The sequence below is a fragment of the Lipophrys pholis genome, assembly GCF_963383615.2.
Source record: "Lipophrys pholis genome assembly, chromosome: 3".
NCBI classification, from domain to species: Eukaryota; Metazoa; Chordata; class Actinopteri; order Blenniiformes; family Blenniidae; genus Lipophrys; species Lipophrys pholis.
This window is the reverse complement of record NC_137627.1, coordinates 15,231,275-15,248,243: the sequence shown is the minus strand read 5'-3', so window position 1 is coordinate 15,248,243 and position 16,969 is coordinate 15,231,275. Positions and strand designations below refer to the sequence as shown.

Genomic DNA, 16,969 nt, shown 5'->3' with positions numbered 1-16,969 from the left:
GTGTGTGTGTGTGTGTGTGTGTGTGTGTGTGTGTGTGTGTGTGTGTGTGTGTGTGTGTGTGTGTGTGTGTGTGTGTGTGTGTCGAAGCAATCCCAATATAGCAGAGTCTCCTCGCCCCTTGTTGCACTTTACTTTTTAATCCCTCTCTGAGTCCCTTTAACAATTACTGGCAACATCTTGCTCTTCAATTAGTGTTTGTGTGTACGACGACTGTAAGGCAAGGAGGGCAGGGTAAGATGAAGTGAGACCGAGCGACGAAGGGATAAAGTGTCGAGGAGGGAGAGAGAGATCATACTGCCAGTTCAGAGGTTCTTCACTGGTCCCCTTTGCTGGCTTGTGTGTGTGTGTGTTCATTTTTTTTTTTCTTTTTCTAAAAGCAACAGAGGCTCGAAGGAAGCGTCCTTCTCCCAAACATGTAAGTTTCTCCCTGTACATACTGCATCTCACTCAATCTCTCCCACATTCACTTCCTACCTCCTGTCCTTATTTCATCTGTTTCAGTTCCATTCCCAAACTTTAAAAATCTCTTAATCCCGAACCTTTGCATCACTGATTCTTCTCATCCATCCGCTTGCACTGGTTCCTCTTTCCCTTGATCCCTGCTTCACAGCGTGTGTTGTTCCGTCGGGGGGTGGTGCGGATGCAGGGAGGGTGGCAGCAGGGCTGGGAGCGGGGACTGGGGGGTGTGGGGAGGGGATCGAGGTGGGGACTGATGCTGGAGGTGGTGATGGTGGATCGGGGGGCCGTAGTGGGGGATGACCGGCGGCGTGGCGGGGAGGACGTAGGGAGTCGGGGACGGAGTCGGCGAGGAGGAGTAGCCTCCGGCCATGCAGGAGTAGGCGGACGTTCCTCCGCCGGAGAGCGTGGAGGTGGGGGAGCCGGGGAGGCCGTCCGCCAGGGGCTGATTGTAGAAGAAGTACGAGCACTGGTGGATGAAGCCCTCGATGATTGTCTGGTAGGTGCGGGTGGCAGTCAGCGCGTCCATGGTGGTGAAATCTGGCCTCATGAGTGTGGGCCAGAAGCAGATGGACAGATTCTCACTGGTCATCAGATTCAACTTGTTGTTCTGGCTCACCCTAACAGACACAAACAATAACATGAGAATGTACCTGTACATTTATCACAACCTCAAGTTCATGATGTACAGCAGCTCAGTAGATTTATACCTCATTGAGATCTTACGTAAGGAAACGGTTAATCAACAGTACTATGCAACATTTTGCTTGAGAAATGAGGATAGGGGAGATGGTAGGCCATGCAATTACTTCATCATACTTTATGAAGTAGACGTATTTTTAACATATGAACTTCACAACTAATTTTAATGCAAACATAAGCGGCTGTAAACTTTCTTATATTCAGACTTCTCAGAGAAGGAGCTAAATAAATGGAACAACATTGATGAAAGCAATTCTGCTTAATTTAAGTATGATGCCACGTTAATTTAATAAGATGCAGTCTGAATATTATAAAATTAGTTTTTTTCTTGTTGCTTTTAAAGTCGTCTTTTGATCGTTGTTGTATGTGTCTAAGCAGTTTTTTTCCTGATTTGAAATTGCACGAGCAGCTTGCGGCACAGTAGTCAATCTGTAAAACCTCGATAACAATCTGTTACTGTAAGAGTGAACCGTAACATCCACTGCCATCTGCATACACACAGCGCTGATTCAACCTTCGCTTCTACAGATCTTGACTCGGTGTAAATGAAACCTCTATTCCGTCGGTATTCTCGTGATTCCACTCCTCGCTCACATGCCCGGGTGACGGTCAGTATACTCAGCACGGCTTGCCAGAGGCCATGTCCGACCCAGTCACTCACTCACTTGTTCAAGTGGCTGATGACATATTTGAAAACCTCGTAATTCTCCTTGGGGAAGCGACGCAGAACATCCTTCATCGTCTGGAAGCGCTGCTCCCGGTCGTTGATCTCTGAATGGGGGCAGAGGGAGACGAGAGGTTAGAGGCAGGAGAGAGGGAAAGTGGCTGAAAGGAAATATTACTGGGAGAGAGGAGAAGATGTCAGGGGAGTGAAAGTGGAGGGTTAAGAAAGACCAGGAGGAGTGGGGGAGAGTATGACAGGAAGGGAGCGAGTTGGAGGAGCGTGAGGAAAGCAATTGGTTCGAGTTCTTGAAAAATCCTGTGCAGGACACACTCATTTCGACCTACAACAGCACAAGTTTCACACATCTCAGTGACAAGAATACACACACACACACACACACACACAGGCGCCTTAAAAAAACTCCAACCCAGACAGCACTGTGCTGTAGGCAGGTGCAATATAATGCGACTCAACCATCATGTAATACAGCGTGAAGGCAACTCTTTGGCTCCAAATGAATCATACCGCAGAGGAAAACAACCCTAAACACACAGCCAGTGTTTATTAAGATTTGGCTTCAGCGCAAAGAAGAACTAGGAGTCCTGGAAATGACCGTTGAGCTCTTTCCATAATCAAATCAGCCTGGGTTAATGTAGGTGCTGCTGCCCTGTGGCAACCTGTGGTACAGTATCATTACAACTAGGCAGGATTATGACTTAGAGGTGTTCAGATATAATCCCACACATCGTGGCCTCGCACGTTCGGCTCCTCATAAAGCACTGGTGTGTACATCCAGGGCGTGCAGAGGGGCAATTAGGGCGAATACGCCGTGATCACGTTGACGTGAGGCGTTTCCAGACACGCTGATCTGCTAAGAGAGACTCAGACTGCGGGTGCAACAGTCACTAGAACTGGTCACTGTGTTATATGTTGCTTATGGTGAAGCCATAACAGACTAACAGAAGATATTTGACTGTATTTGCACTCATTTTGTGTTAGAAACAGAAGGATCTGAACCATCTATGCTTTAGAAGCCAAGGCCGGCCACACCCAAAACCCATTCTTTGACATTCTTGCAATTTGCCTTAATGATAAAACGATGGACACATTATTTTTCTAAGACCATCACAGTACTGTGGGGTTAAGAAAAAAGAAAGCTAAAAATTCTACAAACACTCTAGAGGGAAAACATCCACTCAGCCAGTACACACTCTCTCTCACACTGTCACACACACACACAGCACAGGGTGTGTGTTAACTCTGATGACACTGAGGAGTGAGTCAGAAAAGCTGACGTCACCAGCTACCACAGTCCATCCTGTGTGTATGTGAGCGAGGCAGAGCGCGGCAGTCAAGAGCAGCAGATGTTCTCCTCCACATCACAAACATGATTTACAATCAGAGAATCGGAGTTTGTATTCCCACAATGAGGTCAGTTTGGATCAAAAACAGATTTGAGGTAGGGAGACTTTACACAGCCTCAGCTCCTCCTGGTAGATGTCCATCACCAGCAATCAAAACATACCAACTTCCTGCAGCTTATTTATTATTGAAACTGATGTCACCATGACGCTATCCAGCAAAATCCACCCATCAGCTTTTTCCTGATCTCTCTTTTCTCCACCCCTCTGTCCAGTAGGATCCCATAAGCCTGTATTCTGAAAACGCCAAGCCCAATTTGTTATTTTCCACCGAATGAAAAGGTTTTCTTCTTCACTCTCTCGTCTTTTACTCAATTGTGGCAGAAACCGCAGGAGCTTTATCAGGTCGCTGTCACGGCTGAAGGGTCTCGTCGGGGCTGGTAAAAACGCACACACACACACACACACACACACACACGCAGAGCTGGGTGAGTGACAGCAACCTCACGGCCTGCTGGTAAATCTCTGTGGCGCGACGCAAGACTAAGCTACGCTTTAAATCTCCATTCTGACAGATTACAGGACACAAAGAGAGGAAAAAAGGAGAGGCTGTGGCAAGTGCAGGAGCACCTTCGTTTATCTAACATATGACCATTTTCTCATGACTTCATTCACACCCGGGTACTCCTGCATCCTTCCATCACCGCGGGCAATCATCCCAACATCCTCCTTTCCAAAGCCCTGAATATTCTCTCCTTCATCTCGTCTTTTCCTCTCTGCCCCCGCTCCACACCGAGTGGCAAATCCAATTCTCCCCATGAATGCATTTGGATTGCAGCAGTTTTTGCTCGTTAGGTTAAAGAAAACTTACAATGAATGGAAACGGATTTTTGCAAAAATCCAGCAATGTGTGGGTTTTTAGTGAAGGACCCTTCCTCCATGTGCTCCCCCCCACACACACACACACACACACACAAAGACTTACTAAAGGCGTCCACCAGCTCTCCCTGCATGGCGTAGGGCACCAACGGCTCCGGTAGCTCGGAGAAGAAGGCCTTCATGGCCCCTGCTACTGTGTTCATGGTGAAGTCTTTCTCTACCAGGTCCAGGTTGTGGTCTGGAAACAGCAAAACAAAATGAACAAAATATATATTTGAATTATCAAACACATACATTTGACCACATCGCTACTGTCTTTGAAATAAATAACACAAAACAAAATATATCGAAGAGCTTTGAAATGTATTAAAAGTGTAAATCAGTGTCTTAACAGTTAAAACTCGCACTTTAGTCAAGTGATGAGCAGTGCAAAGGTTTTACACACGAGAGTAGGACTAGATTTAATATATCCTTGATTATACTTTGGCAATATTGTCGTATTTTTTGCTGTAAACATTGGGATGAATGCTACTCTTTGTGATAATGTAGTGTTGTTATTGTTTTGTGCCACAGAATCGGCCTGGAGTTATGTTGAATGGCTTACCAACTATACCAAAGTAGCAGACGTTGAAGAGATCAATGTTATCAATATTCAACAAGGCCGTGTTGTGGCATCATTCAGTCTGAGAAATCTATGAATATCTGAGTATGGGCTGGGTCTTCAATGAGCCCAAAATTCACAGATTTAATTGGTGGAAAAACAACTCATTAAAAACATTTTTATAGCAATTAATCCAACACTGAACTTTTCTCAGAACAGTATGCAACATACTGATGCAGCAGACAACAAACAAACTTATATGAGTAAACACTAATCGACTGCCTGCAGTGTTTTCACCTCTCGGCAGAAAGAGGCCCTTACACGATTAGAAAATTTAGACATGAATTTATGAAACATTCTACATGCTTTAGTTTATGACAAATGGCTGTGGCAGCAAATTCCTGCCAAAATCCATGAATACAAATAGATTAAAAAAGGTTGGGTAGATGTACATGAGTGGTACTACTTGAATAAAACGACAGACTAGTACTATTTTAACTGCCATTAAAATTCTTGTGAATCTTGTTTTTGTCTGGGATAAATGGTAATACCATAATCAACTTTGGTCAGATAACAACTTAAATTCATGACAAAAAGTTGCAGCTTGTGAAACTATTGAGTGCTTGGTAATAGTGGCTGGTGAGCACAAAGTTAGTGTTGATCCTCGTATGCAAGTACCATCGTGTACCACAGGACTGGTCATGAACCCACTGAAAGAAAAGCCAAATGAATGACAGACAATTATAAAGTTAATTTGAGTGGAGTGGCGGCCTACAGAGCCAGAGAGCGAGAACTACTAGAGTACCACTCCAGCAAAGAGCGTTTGTGTGGGAGCAGGGGACTTAATTAAAAAAGCCATTTTCTGATAACTTTTTGCTTTACAAAGACAGTATATATATATATATATATATATATATATATATATATATATATATATATCGTTATGAAGGGTTCTTGAACGGTCCGACGAGATCTCCCACATTGAGAGCTTCCAAGTGCAGGGCCTGTGATGCTGCTTTCTGCAGTAATGATTTATCTGAATCTGCAGGGAGCCCATGAAGTGCCGTCCCCAGTACGGCTATGAGACACCTGTGCTTTAGTCATCTCCTGTAATTGTCTCGTCAGTCTGAGGCATCTGAGCCTCAGAATGAGTCAATGCAGGATTTCAACTCTTATTACCCGGGCTCGATCCAACCTCAGCCAGGCGTGGACGCATGCATTCACACGCTGCATACAGAGGCCATCTTGCTCCGCTATCTATCTCGGCGGCAGCATGCTTCATTAACCAAACCAATCTGGAGGCAATTAACTGCCCACACCAGAAAAGCACACGCATGGAGACACACATTGAGAGCACTTGTACACATGTGACAATGTGCACAGGAGCAGGAAGACGACCGAGGAGGAACTCCCCAGTACAAGCAGGAAGTGAAGGCCTTTTCCCTCAGGCAGATTATTGCCCGATGCTGGTTGGACTCTTGTCGTTTTTATGGGCCGTTGGCGAGTTCTTATGCCCAAAAGCTACCCTGTCCCATGCCTGGACTTCTCTCTTCTTTGGTGTGGGCCAGTGAATTGCACCACAGTAAACACTGCTTCAGAGGGAGGAAGCCCACCTTGGTCGAATTGCCGCTGCATGCTCTCCATCTCTGCCTTGTTCCCGCTGACCCTGTAGATGCCCTCCGTGCTCAACCCTGGTGGAAAGAGAGACAGAATGTTATTGCACTTCTTAATTTGCAACCGCTTTTGAGTGTGTTTGGAAGCTGGACAATAACATTTGTGAGCTTTACGTCATCACACAGTGGAGGGACACAGAAAGTAGAGGTACTGAGGGCTCCCTCTGCTACCTTCCACCTCAACACACTATTAGCACAATTTATGAAACCCATAAAGCACTCCTGCAGGCCTGCTGAAAGCCCACTGGTGCACTGTGACAGGCTGAGGCTTCCTTAGTGCCCCAACACTAAGTGACTGTTGGAAGTGGTGGAATCGACTGTTTTCTCTCTCACGCTTTACTTTTAGGAAAATCTTGTCACCTTTTTTCTTTATCTTCAACAGTTAGCAGTGAAGTGTATTTCGCATTAATCGAAAACATTTAGAGGAGCAAGACAGACAAAAAAAAAAAAAAAAAAAGAAGCCCATTGAGCAGTTTAAAGGCCTCTAACAGCGCAGCAGCACAAACAATAGAAAATCAAACTAAATGCATTCTAAATGAAAGATGGAATATAAAGAGCTGCTATTTTTTCCAGACAATAGTTTGTTTTTTAGTTGTTTTTTTCCCTCCTATTATTTGTGTGTGTACAATTTTTAAATACTGAAATAGCCAATAACACACTTCTAAAGAAAGCCTGTTGAAGTCTATCTCTTCTATTATATCAAATATAATCGGCATTTTTAAAGTTTCAATGTAAGGTGCATTGACTTATAAATTCAATCAATTACTTTTGTTGTCGAGCAGATAAATACAAACTTTAGACTAGCAAATAAACTTGTTTTGTATGTTTTGGTTTATTGTCAAGGGGGAAAAAAGCACAAAAGCTTTTTCACAACTGTCTGTTTTACAATTTAAATATTTATTTTATTGCTTTCTTTCTTTTAACAGATGAATTGTATTCGAGTCTAGAAGATCAGTCTTCATAGGGGTGAATGAATCCGAGGTTCACTTCAAAGATTTATTTCCCAAAAATTGCAGAAGCTACCTCTAGAAATCCCTTAACTATCCAGGAATACAAAAAACAGTCATCTTGAAACCAGTCTACAACATCTCGACAAATCAAACAAATTAGTTTGTGTGTTGCAAACTCAATCAGAATGTCGACCAAACCTCTATTCTCTAAATCAAAACCTTCAAGTCCCATTAAGTATTTCTAAAACTGCAATCTTTTGTTGGGGTGCTTTGCTGTAAATACAACAAATCCATCATCTCTACCACTTTATCCAGCTCGGTGTCCTCGAGCCCATCGTTATTGGCGGATTGGTGTACACCATGGACGTTACAACTGAGGAAAGAAACCTGACTCCTGAGAGAAAACCCATGCACGCACAGGGACAACATGCAGATTCAAAGGCAACCCAGGGTTGAACCGGAGACATTATCACTGCTTGCCAAGCGAGTCCATCACAGACAGGAAAGGCAAAGAGGAAACTGGTGTAAACAAAAGTTTATACTTTTAAGCTCCAGTCATTATCTGTTTTTTTTTCCACTTTCCAAAAAAAAGATAACACTTTACCTTCCGCCTTTCAATTTCTGCTCACTGACACATTCAGAGACAAAGAGCAATCCAGAGGGAGTGAGGGAGATAGGGAGTGGCAGAAAAAGAGGACGAGATAGGGAGAGGCAGGGACGAAATGAGAGAGCTCTCAGTCAAGGCATACAACATCGATCTCCTCCTTCCACCAATCAATTAGCCACAAAAGCTTTTCGAGCCAGACACTAGGAAAACAGGGATGGGTGGCGAGATAGGGAGAGGGAGTAGTGTTGCAGCCATGGGGCGAGAGAGAGAGAGAGAGAGAGAGAGAGAGAGAGAGCGAGCGAGCGAGAGATAGGGGCAAAATAGGACAAGCACCCAAGGATGAGGAAGATAGCGGGGGAGCGTGTGGATAGATGCGAGTGAGAGTCCACCTGATGAAAGGGAGAATGAGGAAGAAAAAAATGTAAGGATTAAGATAAGGGAAGATATACGGGATGGGGGGGTAAACTACAACACATCAAAGATGGAGGTTACAGAAAAATGAAAAGAATGTGACAGGAGTCAAAACGTAGAGTGGGGGTGGGGGGGGTGGGGTCAGAAAAGTCTGTGGGTTTTGGCAGCGAGTAAAATAATTTACAGGGAAAGTTTGAGAATATGAGCTTCCCCTCCCTCTATGGTCAAACACAACACGCATCAGCACCTCCTGGGGTCAATGGAAAGAAAAACACTTGGCTCAAACAATGTCTTCTCATAAGATCCCATGCTACTACAGCCCAAAATGCAGGTTATATTAGGAGTAAATCACTAATCTAATTAGCTGTATGTGCTATTAGCTTTAAGCAATGGCTATATATGTAAATAAAATAAAAGCATTCAAGAAAAACACATCCATCTATGGTGAGTTGTGCTTCCCAGCAAAATTCAAGTGACTAAAAACATGCCCGTGGACCCGTAATCACAGAAACTCAAGAGCGTGATAAATGTTCCTGCAGTTAGCGGCTGAATTCCTGCAGCGTGTTACTGTCTGACATCGCTCCAGCTGATCCCACATCAGCTCCGAGGGGGGGGGGGGGGGGGGGGGGGACTGATTTCATCGTTCTCCATGGAGACAGTCAGTCACTGGGTGCTGCCCTTTTCGTCGCTATGGAGGCTCCTACGGCCAGCAGATATGCCTGCACACGCTCATTCATCACCTCGGTGCCCATGAGCAGAGCGCACTGCGACTAACCCGCAAAGAGAAAGACGGCGCTCAGAAGAGATAACTGCAGTCACCGTGGATTGATTTTATATGGGTGCTTTTCTACAAGAATGAATGAAAACAACACATTCAATCCCATTATCACAACGGACAAAAGCAGTGAGTTCTGAAGCACAAATAAGGGAGACAACAAAGAGACGACTTTAGAATAGAAATCACACACAGCAAACCCCGAAAAACAAGGTGTTTCAGTCAATAATTCATGTGTAATGCCAGAAATAAGCCAACAAATGTAAAAATTTACAGATGACCAATGATGTTATGAGTGAATATGAAGGCGGCGATGCCGGCTTTGAGTTAACATTCAGTGTGATGTAGGTCAAGACAGTACGCACAAGGTCAGCTCGACGGCGTCACTCATTGTCAGGAGTTTGAGCACAGTATGGAAATTTCCTGCAGGAGCCATTTTACTCAAGAGATTCCAGACACTGATATGGGATGTGTAAAGTCAGACTCACAGCAACCACAATCACAGCTAAACAACACATTGCATCTCTGTTCTTTTTCCAGCACAGGTCAGTGGATGTGTGTCATTCTGTCCATTCGGTTGTTTAAGTTGGTTTCTGGTATTCAGCTGATGCCCGAATGGTTTCATTGATATTTACACTTTTCCACTTCTCGGATCGTGTCATTTGTTTGACAAATTCTTCAGTTGTCTTTCCCCAGCATTGATTTACTTCTTATATATTGTGTTTCTTTGGCCAAATAGATACTGTATGTTTATTTTGCTTTAAATCCCCAATAAGTTTGGTAACTTCCTCCAACATTTCTGACTCCAAGAGGTCACATTTCATTTTCTGCTTTGGGTCACTCAGCTCTCTAGCCAATCTTTACATGAAGATGTAAAACAATAGAAAAAAAAAGAAAAAAAATCCCTTATTCATATTCTTCTGTTGTCAATGGTGCTATCGTCTTCTAATAACGAACAAAAATGACACAAACCAAAAGGTGAATCTGTTGGTGTGAAAATGTAATTTAGCACTCTCCAATGAGGATCTCAGTAAATCTGACCCACAAGTATTGAGATTAATAGGCTGTCATACACTGACAGAAATCGCTGAAACAAACCCAACTCACAGAAAACAGCTGCGACCAAACGTCCTCCTCGTTTCCTACCTGGCGATATTGATCGAACAGAGGTGAGCTACGGGGCAGAACATTACCTGGCCAGCCCTCGGCTAACGCACACGGTCACACAGGCAGGCGGCAGCAGAGGAGGCAATGAAGGGAGAAGTGAAGGGATGAGGAGTTGGAGGAGAGAGAAAAAATACACGGTGATTTGAGAGGGATGACAAGAAGTGAGGGCAAGAAATAGAAATGTGTGCCAGGGAAGGAAATGACAGAAATCAAATCTGACAAGTGTAGGTACTCGCAGAGTTGGAGTGAAGAGGACGAGTGGATCGGGAGGAAGAAGTGGAGAAACACGAACACAGAGAGAGCGAACAGGAGAGGAAACACAGGATTAGGAGAAACGCTAAAAGAAGTCAGTGAGGATAACAGGTGGAAAATACCTCTGGAGGAGCTGCAAATTCACTCATGTGTGCACAACAGAGCGGATGCACGTAAATGTACTTTCAACCGTTTTCCCCACCCAAACTTTTATCCAGAAGTAACTGCTGTGACTGCTCCAGTTACCACTGGAGAAGCAAGAGGTGAAATCTGACGTGACGCCTTGTTATCTAGAGCGCTGCACTCACACGCAGGCAGAGAAGGTGGATGTTTTGTGTGCCACAGTAATCCACAAATACTGTGTTTAATCAGGACAGAGATTACAGAGGAATGCACTGGCATGTCACAAGGCAACAGTCATTTCTTTCAGAAAATTAAGCACTTGCTTTGTCTGCAACAGGCTTTATGAAAGGTTAAAATAAATAGCTTTTAAGAGAAGTTTCTGGGAATTAAATATAATATCCATCTCCAGTATAATAATGTGAAATGAGGAACCATTGCATTGTCTCATCTCCTCCAGGATCTAATCCTCCTCCAAAGAATCTGTACACATACCTGCAGTTACTGCAAACAAACCACAAACTGTCTCTGCTGAGGGCCTGTTGCAGGTTTCGCAAATTCTATGGACATTATAGCTTCTCAAACATACTTTACTGGCAGAAGCCAAGAAATTCTTCACGCTAGTCTTGTAATCAACTTGTGTGCAGTTGCTTTTTTTTCTTCTTCTTTTTTTAACAATACTTTCTTTTGGAATAAACTTCTCTAAGTTATGCAAGTGACCAAACTTTATTTAACATCAATACATCTTGTTTTTTTTATTTAGTCCTGCATCTTCTGCAGCTGGAACGCCGCTCTCCATTTGCCTTCAATGCTCAGAATTATCTTGGAAAAGTCAGGCAGTGACGTTCAATAAATCACAATGTTGCAAGTTATAAAACAGAAAGAACACATCGAGTGAAGCTGCTGTTCCGTTTGAGCTCTTTCCGAGCATGAATAAGAATATCAGGCCACATCTCTTCACCGCACCGCAACTTCTCACCTAAAGGCAGTACTGTAGCAAAGCTACCGGTTGGAGTCATTGAAATAGGTTGAAGCACTTTGACGTGCCGTTAACATTACATGTCCCACTGTGTGCCGAGATCTTCAAAATCGAAACTTGCAGCCGGTCTACCGTAGAGTTCACCAACCTCAAGTGAGTGGATCTTGAATTTCTTCCACTATGCGAATCTGAAAAAAAGGCTGAAACTTGTGAGCTGTGACCCAACTGGAAAGCAGCATTAAATGCTGGTAAAAGAGCCGTTGAGCCAAATACAGCCGTGCAGCCGCTGACGGTGTTAATTCAACCAGATGAGAGAATTTCAGGTAAATGTAGGACACCGTGACCAACACATCTGATGCTCACGATCTCCCGTGGGTTTTGCCGACGTGCTTTGAATGCGGTTTAGACGACTTCCTCGAAACTTCGCAACAAAAAAACACTGAATGCACCTGCAGGAAACAGAAGCTCCCGTTTTCCTTTTTGATGTTTCCACCTGAGCCTGCCGGGAGATGCCACAGAAACTCACAGAAACTATATTTAAGTAATCATTAACGGAAGCTGCTTTGTTCCTCCACTTGAATTCACTTTACTCTGCCTCCGTCGGCGCTCAGATCATCAAAAAGGTTCACGTCCCTGTAGATGCCCACCTGGAAAGCCTTCCAGCTCTGACACAACCATTTCTAAAAACCCGAGCAAAGAAAGGGAAGACGTAAAGACACAGCAACAACAATCCCACCAGAGGATAGGATTAAGACTCGGAGAAAACGCAGTAGAAAAGAAATCAGCAAAATGAGCGGAGACAGGTGGCGCGCACGCAAAGGTAGACCGGCGCCTTCATTCCGGGTACAATCCTCTTACGGGGGAATATCGGCTCAATGGCGGAAAACAGGAGCGTGTCCAAACACCACATCAACCAGCACAACAACGTGTTTATTCATAACAACTAAGCATGACGACATGGCAGTGCCACTGTAGTGGCTGCGACTGGTGATCCCCAACGTATTTCCTACAGCTTGTACTACCAAGAAAACCTCTGCTTTCCTCTTTTAGTTTTATAGATCGCATGACACCCGTTTTTTTGGGGGGCTTTTATGTCGCGCTGTTCAATAGAGTTGTTGGAGTCACTTTCTAAGACGGGCTAAATAAACACAATAAAAACATCTGTTCTTGTGAGCTGTATTATACAGTTATTATCAGAGTGAAGCCCGATTTGGTTCCACCTTTGGGCCACAGCGACCCTGAAACACACTCGATCCCATAACTCAACCGGACTGAACTGAGACTTCACCGGGGAGCTACGTTTTCTTGTCTCACCTGTCGTTTCAATGAATCGGATGCACTTCTCGATGAAGACTGGGATCGGTCGCTCAGGACTGACCACAGTGGAAAGTGGCACACCAAAGTAGTTGCTCTCGATGGGTTTGGAGATGGAATGCCTCGGTTTAGGTCGTGGTTTCTGCAGGGGGGGAAGAAAAAAATAAGAAAAAGACACATTGGTGGGAGAAGTAAGTAGGAAAACAACATTATTTGAGACTGATTGACTTTGACACAGCTGGTATAAGAACACATTTCAGAAATACAATTGAACCAGGGGGCACTGCTCTTGCATTCACTGCAGGAAATAAGCTTTATTGAAAAATTACTGCCTTTTTTCTTTTTCTTTCTTTTTTAACTACTTGAGCAAAATGACACACACATACATGTACACACCTATCCCGCACATTCTTTTGAAAAGTCGAGCTGATAAGTACTCGTACATTCCTGTTTTGAACCATGTTCTGCGCGTCAGCGAGATATGCATCAGTTCTTTGCCCTCATCTCCTCAGTCTTACCTTCCTTTAGCATTCAGTCGCTCTCTCTGGTACCGCACTGCAGCTCAACACAATCCGACTCTCCTATTCTTTAATTACTTTCCAGATCCTATTATTGTTCAGTTAAGAGACGTTGAACACACTCCCGCAACATCCTCCGCTCGCCTTTCTCGACGGCAGAGACATCAGCAGTAATTGTACTGCGTCTTAATGGCATTCAGTGGGAATGTTTTGAAGGCCCCTGAGGCCTGGATCACTAGTAAGTCCCCCCTCCCCACCCACCCACCCCCCCCGAGGCTCAGCCCCGGCAGGCTGCGTGGTGAGGCAGGGATGCATGGTTGGCTGGAGACAGAGACGGTGCATGCAGAGAGGGGAACGGAGCAGAAGAGTGCTCATTAGAGAAAAGAAGCCCGGTGTGCCCCATGCTCCAGATCCTGGCCTCGGTGCACTCCACCAAACTGTTTGGATAACATATGTATACACTCTCCCTCATAGCAGTCCTCATGAAAACAAGCAGAGAGATAATAATCATGACCGGGCAGGTTAACAATGGCTTTTTTTTTTTTTTTTTTTTTTTAAATCAATAAAGGTTTTTGAATTCATTGTCGAGACAATATACGTACAGGCCACAGTGACTGTACATTATGTAGTTAAATCTGCTCTTTTCAAATCAGTACAGCATCTTTGTTTATTTCAAATAAATAATGCTATCAGAAATGCATTTACTGTTTGCTTGAAACATAAAATTCTAATTAAATCATATTACATTTCATGATTAGATTCTCACTTCAAGTTGTTCATGTTTGCTGCCAAATGTGGAACTAGAGAAGAAAGATTAAAAGAATTGTAAAATCTCTACAGTCCACATATGTCTCATCTCTCAAAAAATACTGGTTCAGTAAAACGGCATATATTTGAGATGTATTACACATGTATGACTTTTTTGCTTTATCGTTTTCCTTTTTAGCAGAAATGTCACAATAAAAAAACACATATCCTCCATGTGATCAGAAGTGTTTCAGAATTTCTGAACTAGATGCCATAATAGTCCAAATCAAAATTAAAAAAATAAATGGCTAAAAGGTTTCTGTTGTGAGTGTAGAAGTAACTCACAAAATAAGGATTGATGAAGACTGTAATTTTCTGATATGTATTATGGTCATGTTTAATTCTCTCTAGATGAACGAGTTTTATGCAAGCATCATCAATGTTTAAGGTGATGCTGGTTCGTTCTATGATCATTGCGCTTATGACCTGCTAAAAAGCATACCTTGGAAATACATTTTTAATAAATGATTGGAAATAAACATCAAGGACTGTATATAGGCTGTATGGCATAGAAAGCTGATGACTTAACATTCACCAACATAATGATATCACTTAATGACTTACTGGGAGAGTTTACATTTAATGAAATGACACCAATGGGCCAAAAATGACAAACCTTCTTATCCAGCCAGTTACTTTTGCTTTCTTCCTTTGTATCATAACCCCACATGAGCAGAGTCTAAACTGGAATTCCTTTACTTATCGCTTGAGGCTCTGTCTCTCCTGCTGAAAAACCAAGATCCATCTCTGACACTCCCTCCGTCAGCAAACACACCACCTTACACTTCCACAAAACAATGCATGAGTTGGACGGTTGTCAGTATTATGTTCTTTTTATAGGTTGTTTACTATTGCACTTTCAGTTTCATTATAATCACTGTACAACGGTGACAGATATTCCGTTTGACTGTATTCTATTGTTGCACACCTGCACACAACCATGCCGGTTCACAAGTTTACAGACACCTACCTGAGGTGTTATTAAAAATATAGAGATCAGAATAAGAGACATGACACTACAGCAGCAGAAGGCTGAGCTGGAATAACTCACTGCCAGCTCGGTTTGTAGCTCAAACTATCAGCTCATAATTTATTTGTGTCCTATCACACTGACTGTGTTGTATATCTGTGCCCTATCTCAGTTTAACAGACTGTCTCAATATTCCTCCTCCTCCTCCTCCTCCACCTCCTCGTCTCCTGCACCCACTTTTCTCTCACTGTCTCTTCCCCTGCAGTTTTGCCTTCTGGCCACTCCTTTGAGTTGCTGGCTGAGACAGGATATGTAGCCAGCAATGAGATGACAAAACAGGCCTCAACCACAAAAGAAAAACAAAACACATCCTTAGTAATAACATACGGACATCATGGTGAGTGTTTACATGCACTGTGCACTGTCGGACGGAGAAACCCGACGCCGTTCTCCAGTTCCCCCAGAACTCTGATTTCTCTCCATCTCCATTTCACTTTCTTTCTGCGGCTGTGTTTTTGCCTGCGCCTGGACTGTCTCCTTCCCTCTTCTTTCTTGCATGAGGACATTAGACGAACTAGGTGACTGAGGAATGTGAAACACTCCTCTTGCTGGCTGAGGAGGTTTAAAAAAAAAAAAAAGCTGCAGAAGAGAGAGAAAGGAAATGTTTCCGGCCTCTCACTGAGGGAGGGTGATCAGAAGAGGCACAGCTGGTCACTGCCTTCGGTAAAAAGGGGATTTAAAATGGACTTAGTGTCTATTTTCAATTATTCCCCCGCCCCCCCCCCCCCCCCCCCCCCCCCCCCCCCGTCATGACTCAGGATAAGAGACCAGCACCCCCAGGGCTCTGACTAGGGAAGTGTTTACACAAATCTTTACCTTCAGCACAACTGAAAATCTGACTCTGTTTTAACCTTGACCAGCGAGCAACAACAGGAACACCCGACACCCAAACAACAGCAGGTCACTGCTACACGACATCTCCCTGACATGTTCAAATAAACTCGGTAAAATTACATCCTGTGGGGATTTCAGGCTGTGGCAGGTTGAAAATGGACAGTTGTATTTAAGACAGCTGGTCTGGAAACAGGTGATGGGACTTGATCACTTTGTGATTGTTTTTTTTACAACCACAAGTAAACCCAAATGCTTGAAATGTGAATATCAAACCTGCTGTGGGGCAAAAATCAGAGGCAGTAATTAGACTGTAGATCAGTGTCATAGTCAGTGTACTCACTTTAGTTCTCTTAGGGGTTTGTTGGATGTGCAGATTTATAATACGTCATTTGAGACTATATTGATTCTTTTCTGTCTTTACTCGGTGTAAGAACAGTGGTATTGGAGCCTGTATAGCTGCCAACATAGAGCTTGAATTGCTGCTCTACGCCACCAGAAAATGTGCTCATGTGTATGTTCTTCTAAGAAGAAGTACAGCTTTAGGTTAGAGGACTAAGTCATGCTTCTGTTATCTTCAAAATATCAAACTCATCACTTTTATTCATAGATTGAGAATAAATCATTAATTTGGTCCAACTCATGCTTTGTCCCCTGATTATTGGACTCCGTGTCTTTCACACAACAAATATGGTGTTGCTGCAAATCCCTGAGCAAACTGATGAAACTCATTGACACTAAAGGGAGGCTTCCCTTGTGAAGAATGGAGTCGCTGTCACACTCGACATTCACAGTTTTACGTCACAGCCAGTTTCATAGCTTTTCATTTTTCAGTTTGTTTCATTACATCTCTTCTACTCAAAACCATTTCA

General features: G+C 43.6%; 1 protein-coding gene across 2 annotated transcripts in view; it reads right to left on the bottom strand.

Annotated features, from left to right (window-relative positions):
- Positions 1-370: 370 nt before the first annotated feature.
- The window catches only part of arhgap35a (Rho GTPase activating protein 35a), a 67,315-nt gene continuing 50,716 nt past the window's right edge, over positions 371-16,969 (bottom strand). The window contains exons 3-7 of one of the 2 annotated variants that reach the window (XM_080459262.1): positions 12,912-13,053; positions 6,277-6,354; positions 4,169-4,300; positions 1,824-1,929; positions 371-1,076 (exon numbers count right to left, since the gene is read on the bottom strand). In XM_080459262.1, the coding sequence (XP_080315388.1) occupies positions 605-1,076; positions 1,824-1,929; positions 4,169-4,300; positions 6,277-6,354; positions 12,912-13,053 (930 nt within the window). In that variant the 3' untranslated portion in view covers positions 371-604. The remainder of the gene's footprint in view (positions 1,077-1,823; positions 1,930-4,168; positions 4,301-6,276; positions 6,355-12,911; positions 13,054-16,969) is intronic. The other variant, XM_080459263.1, reaches the window with a different exon arrangement.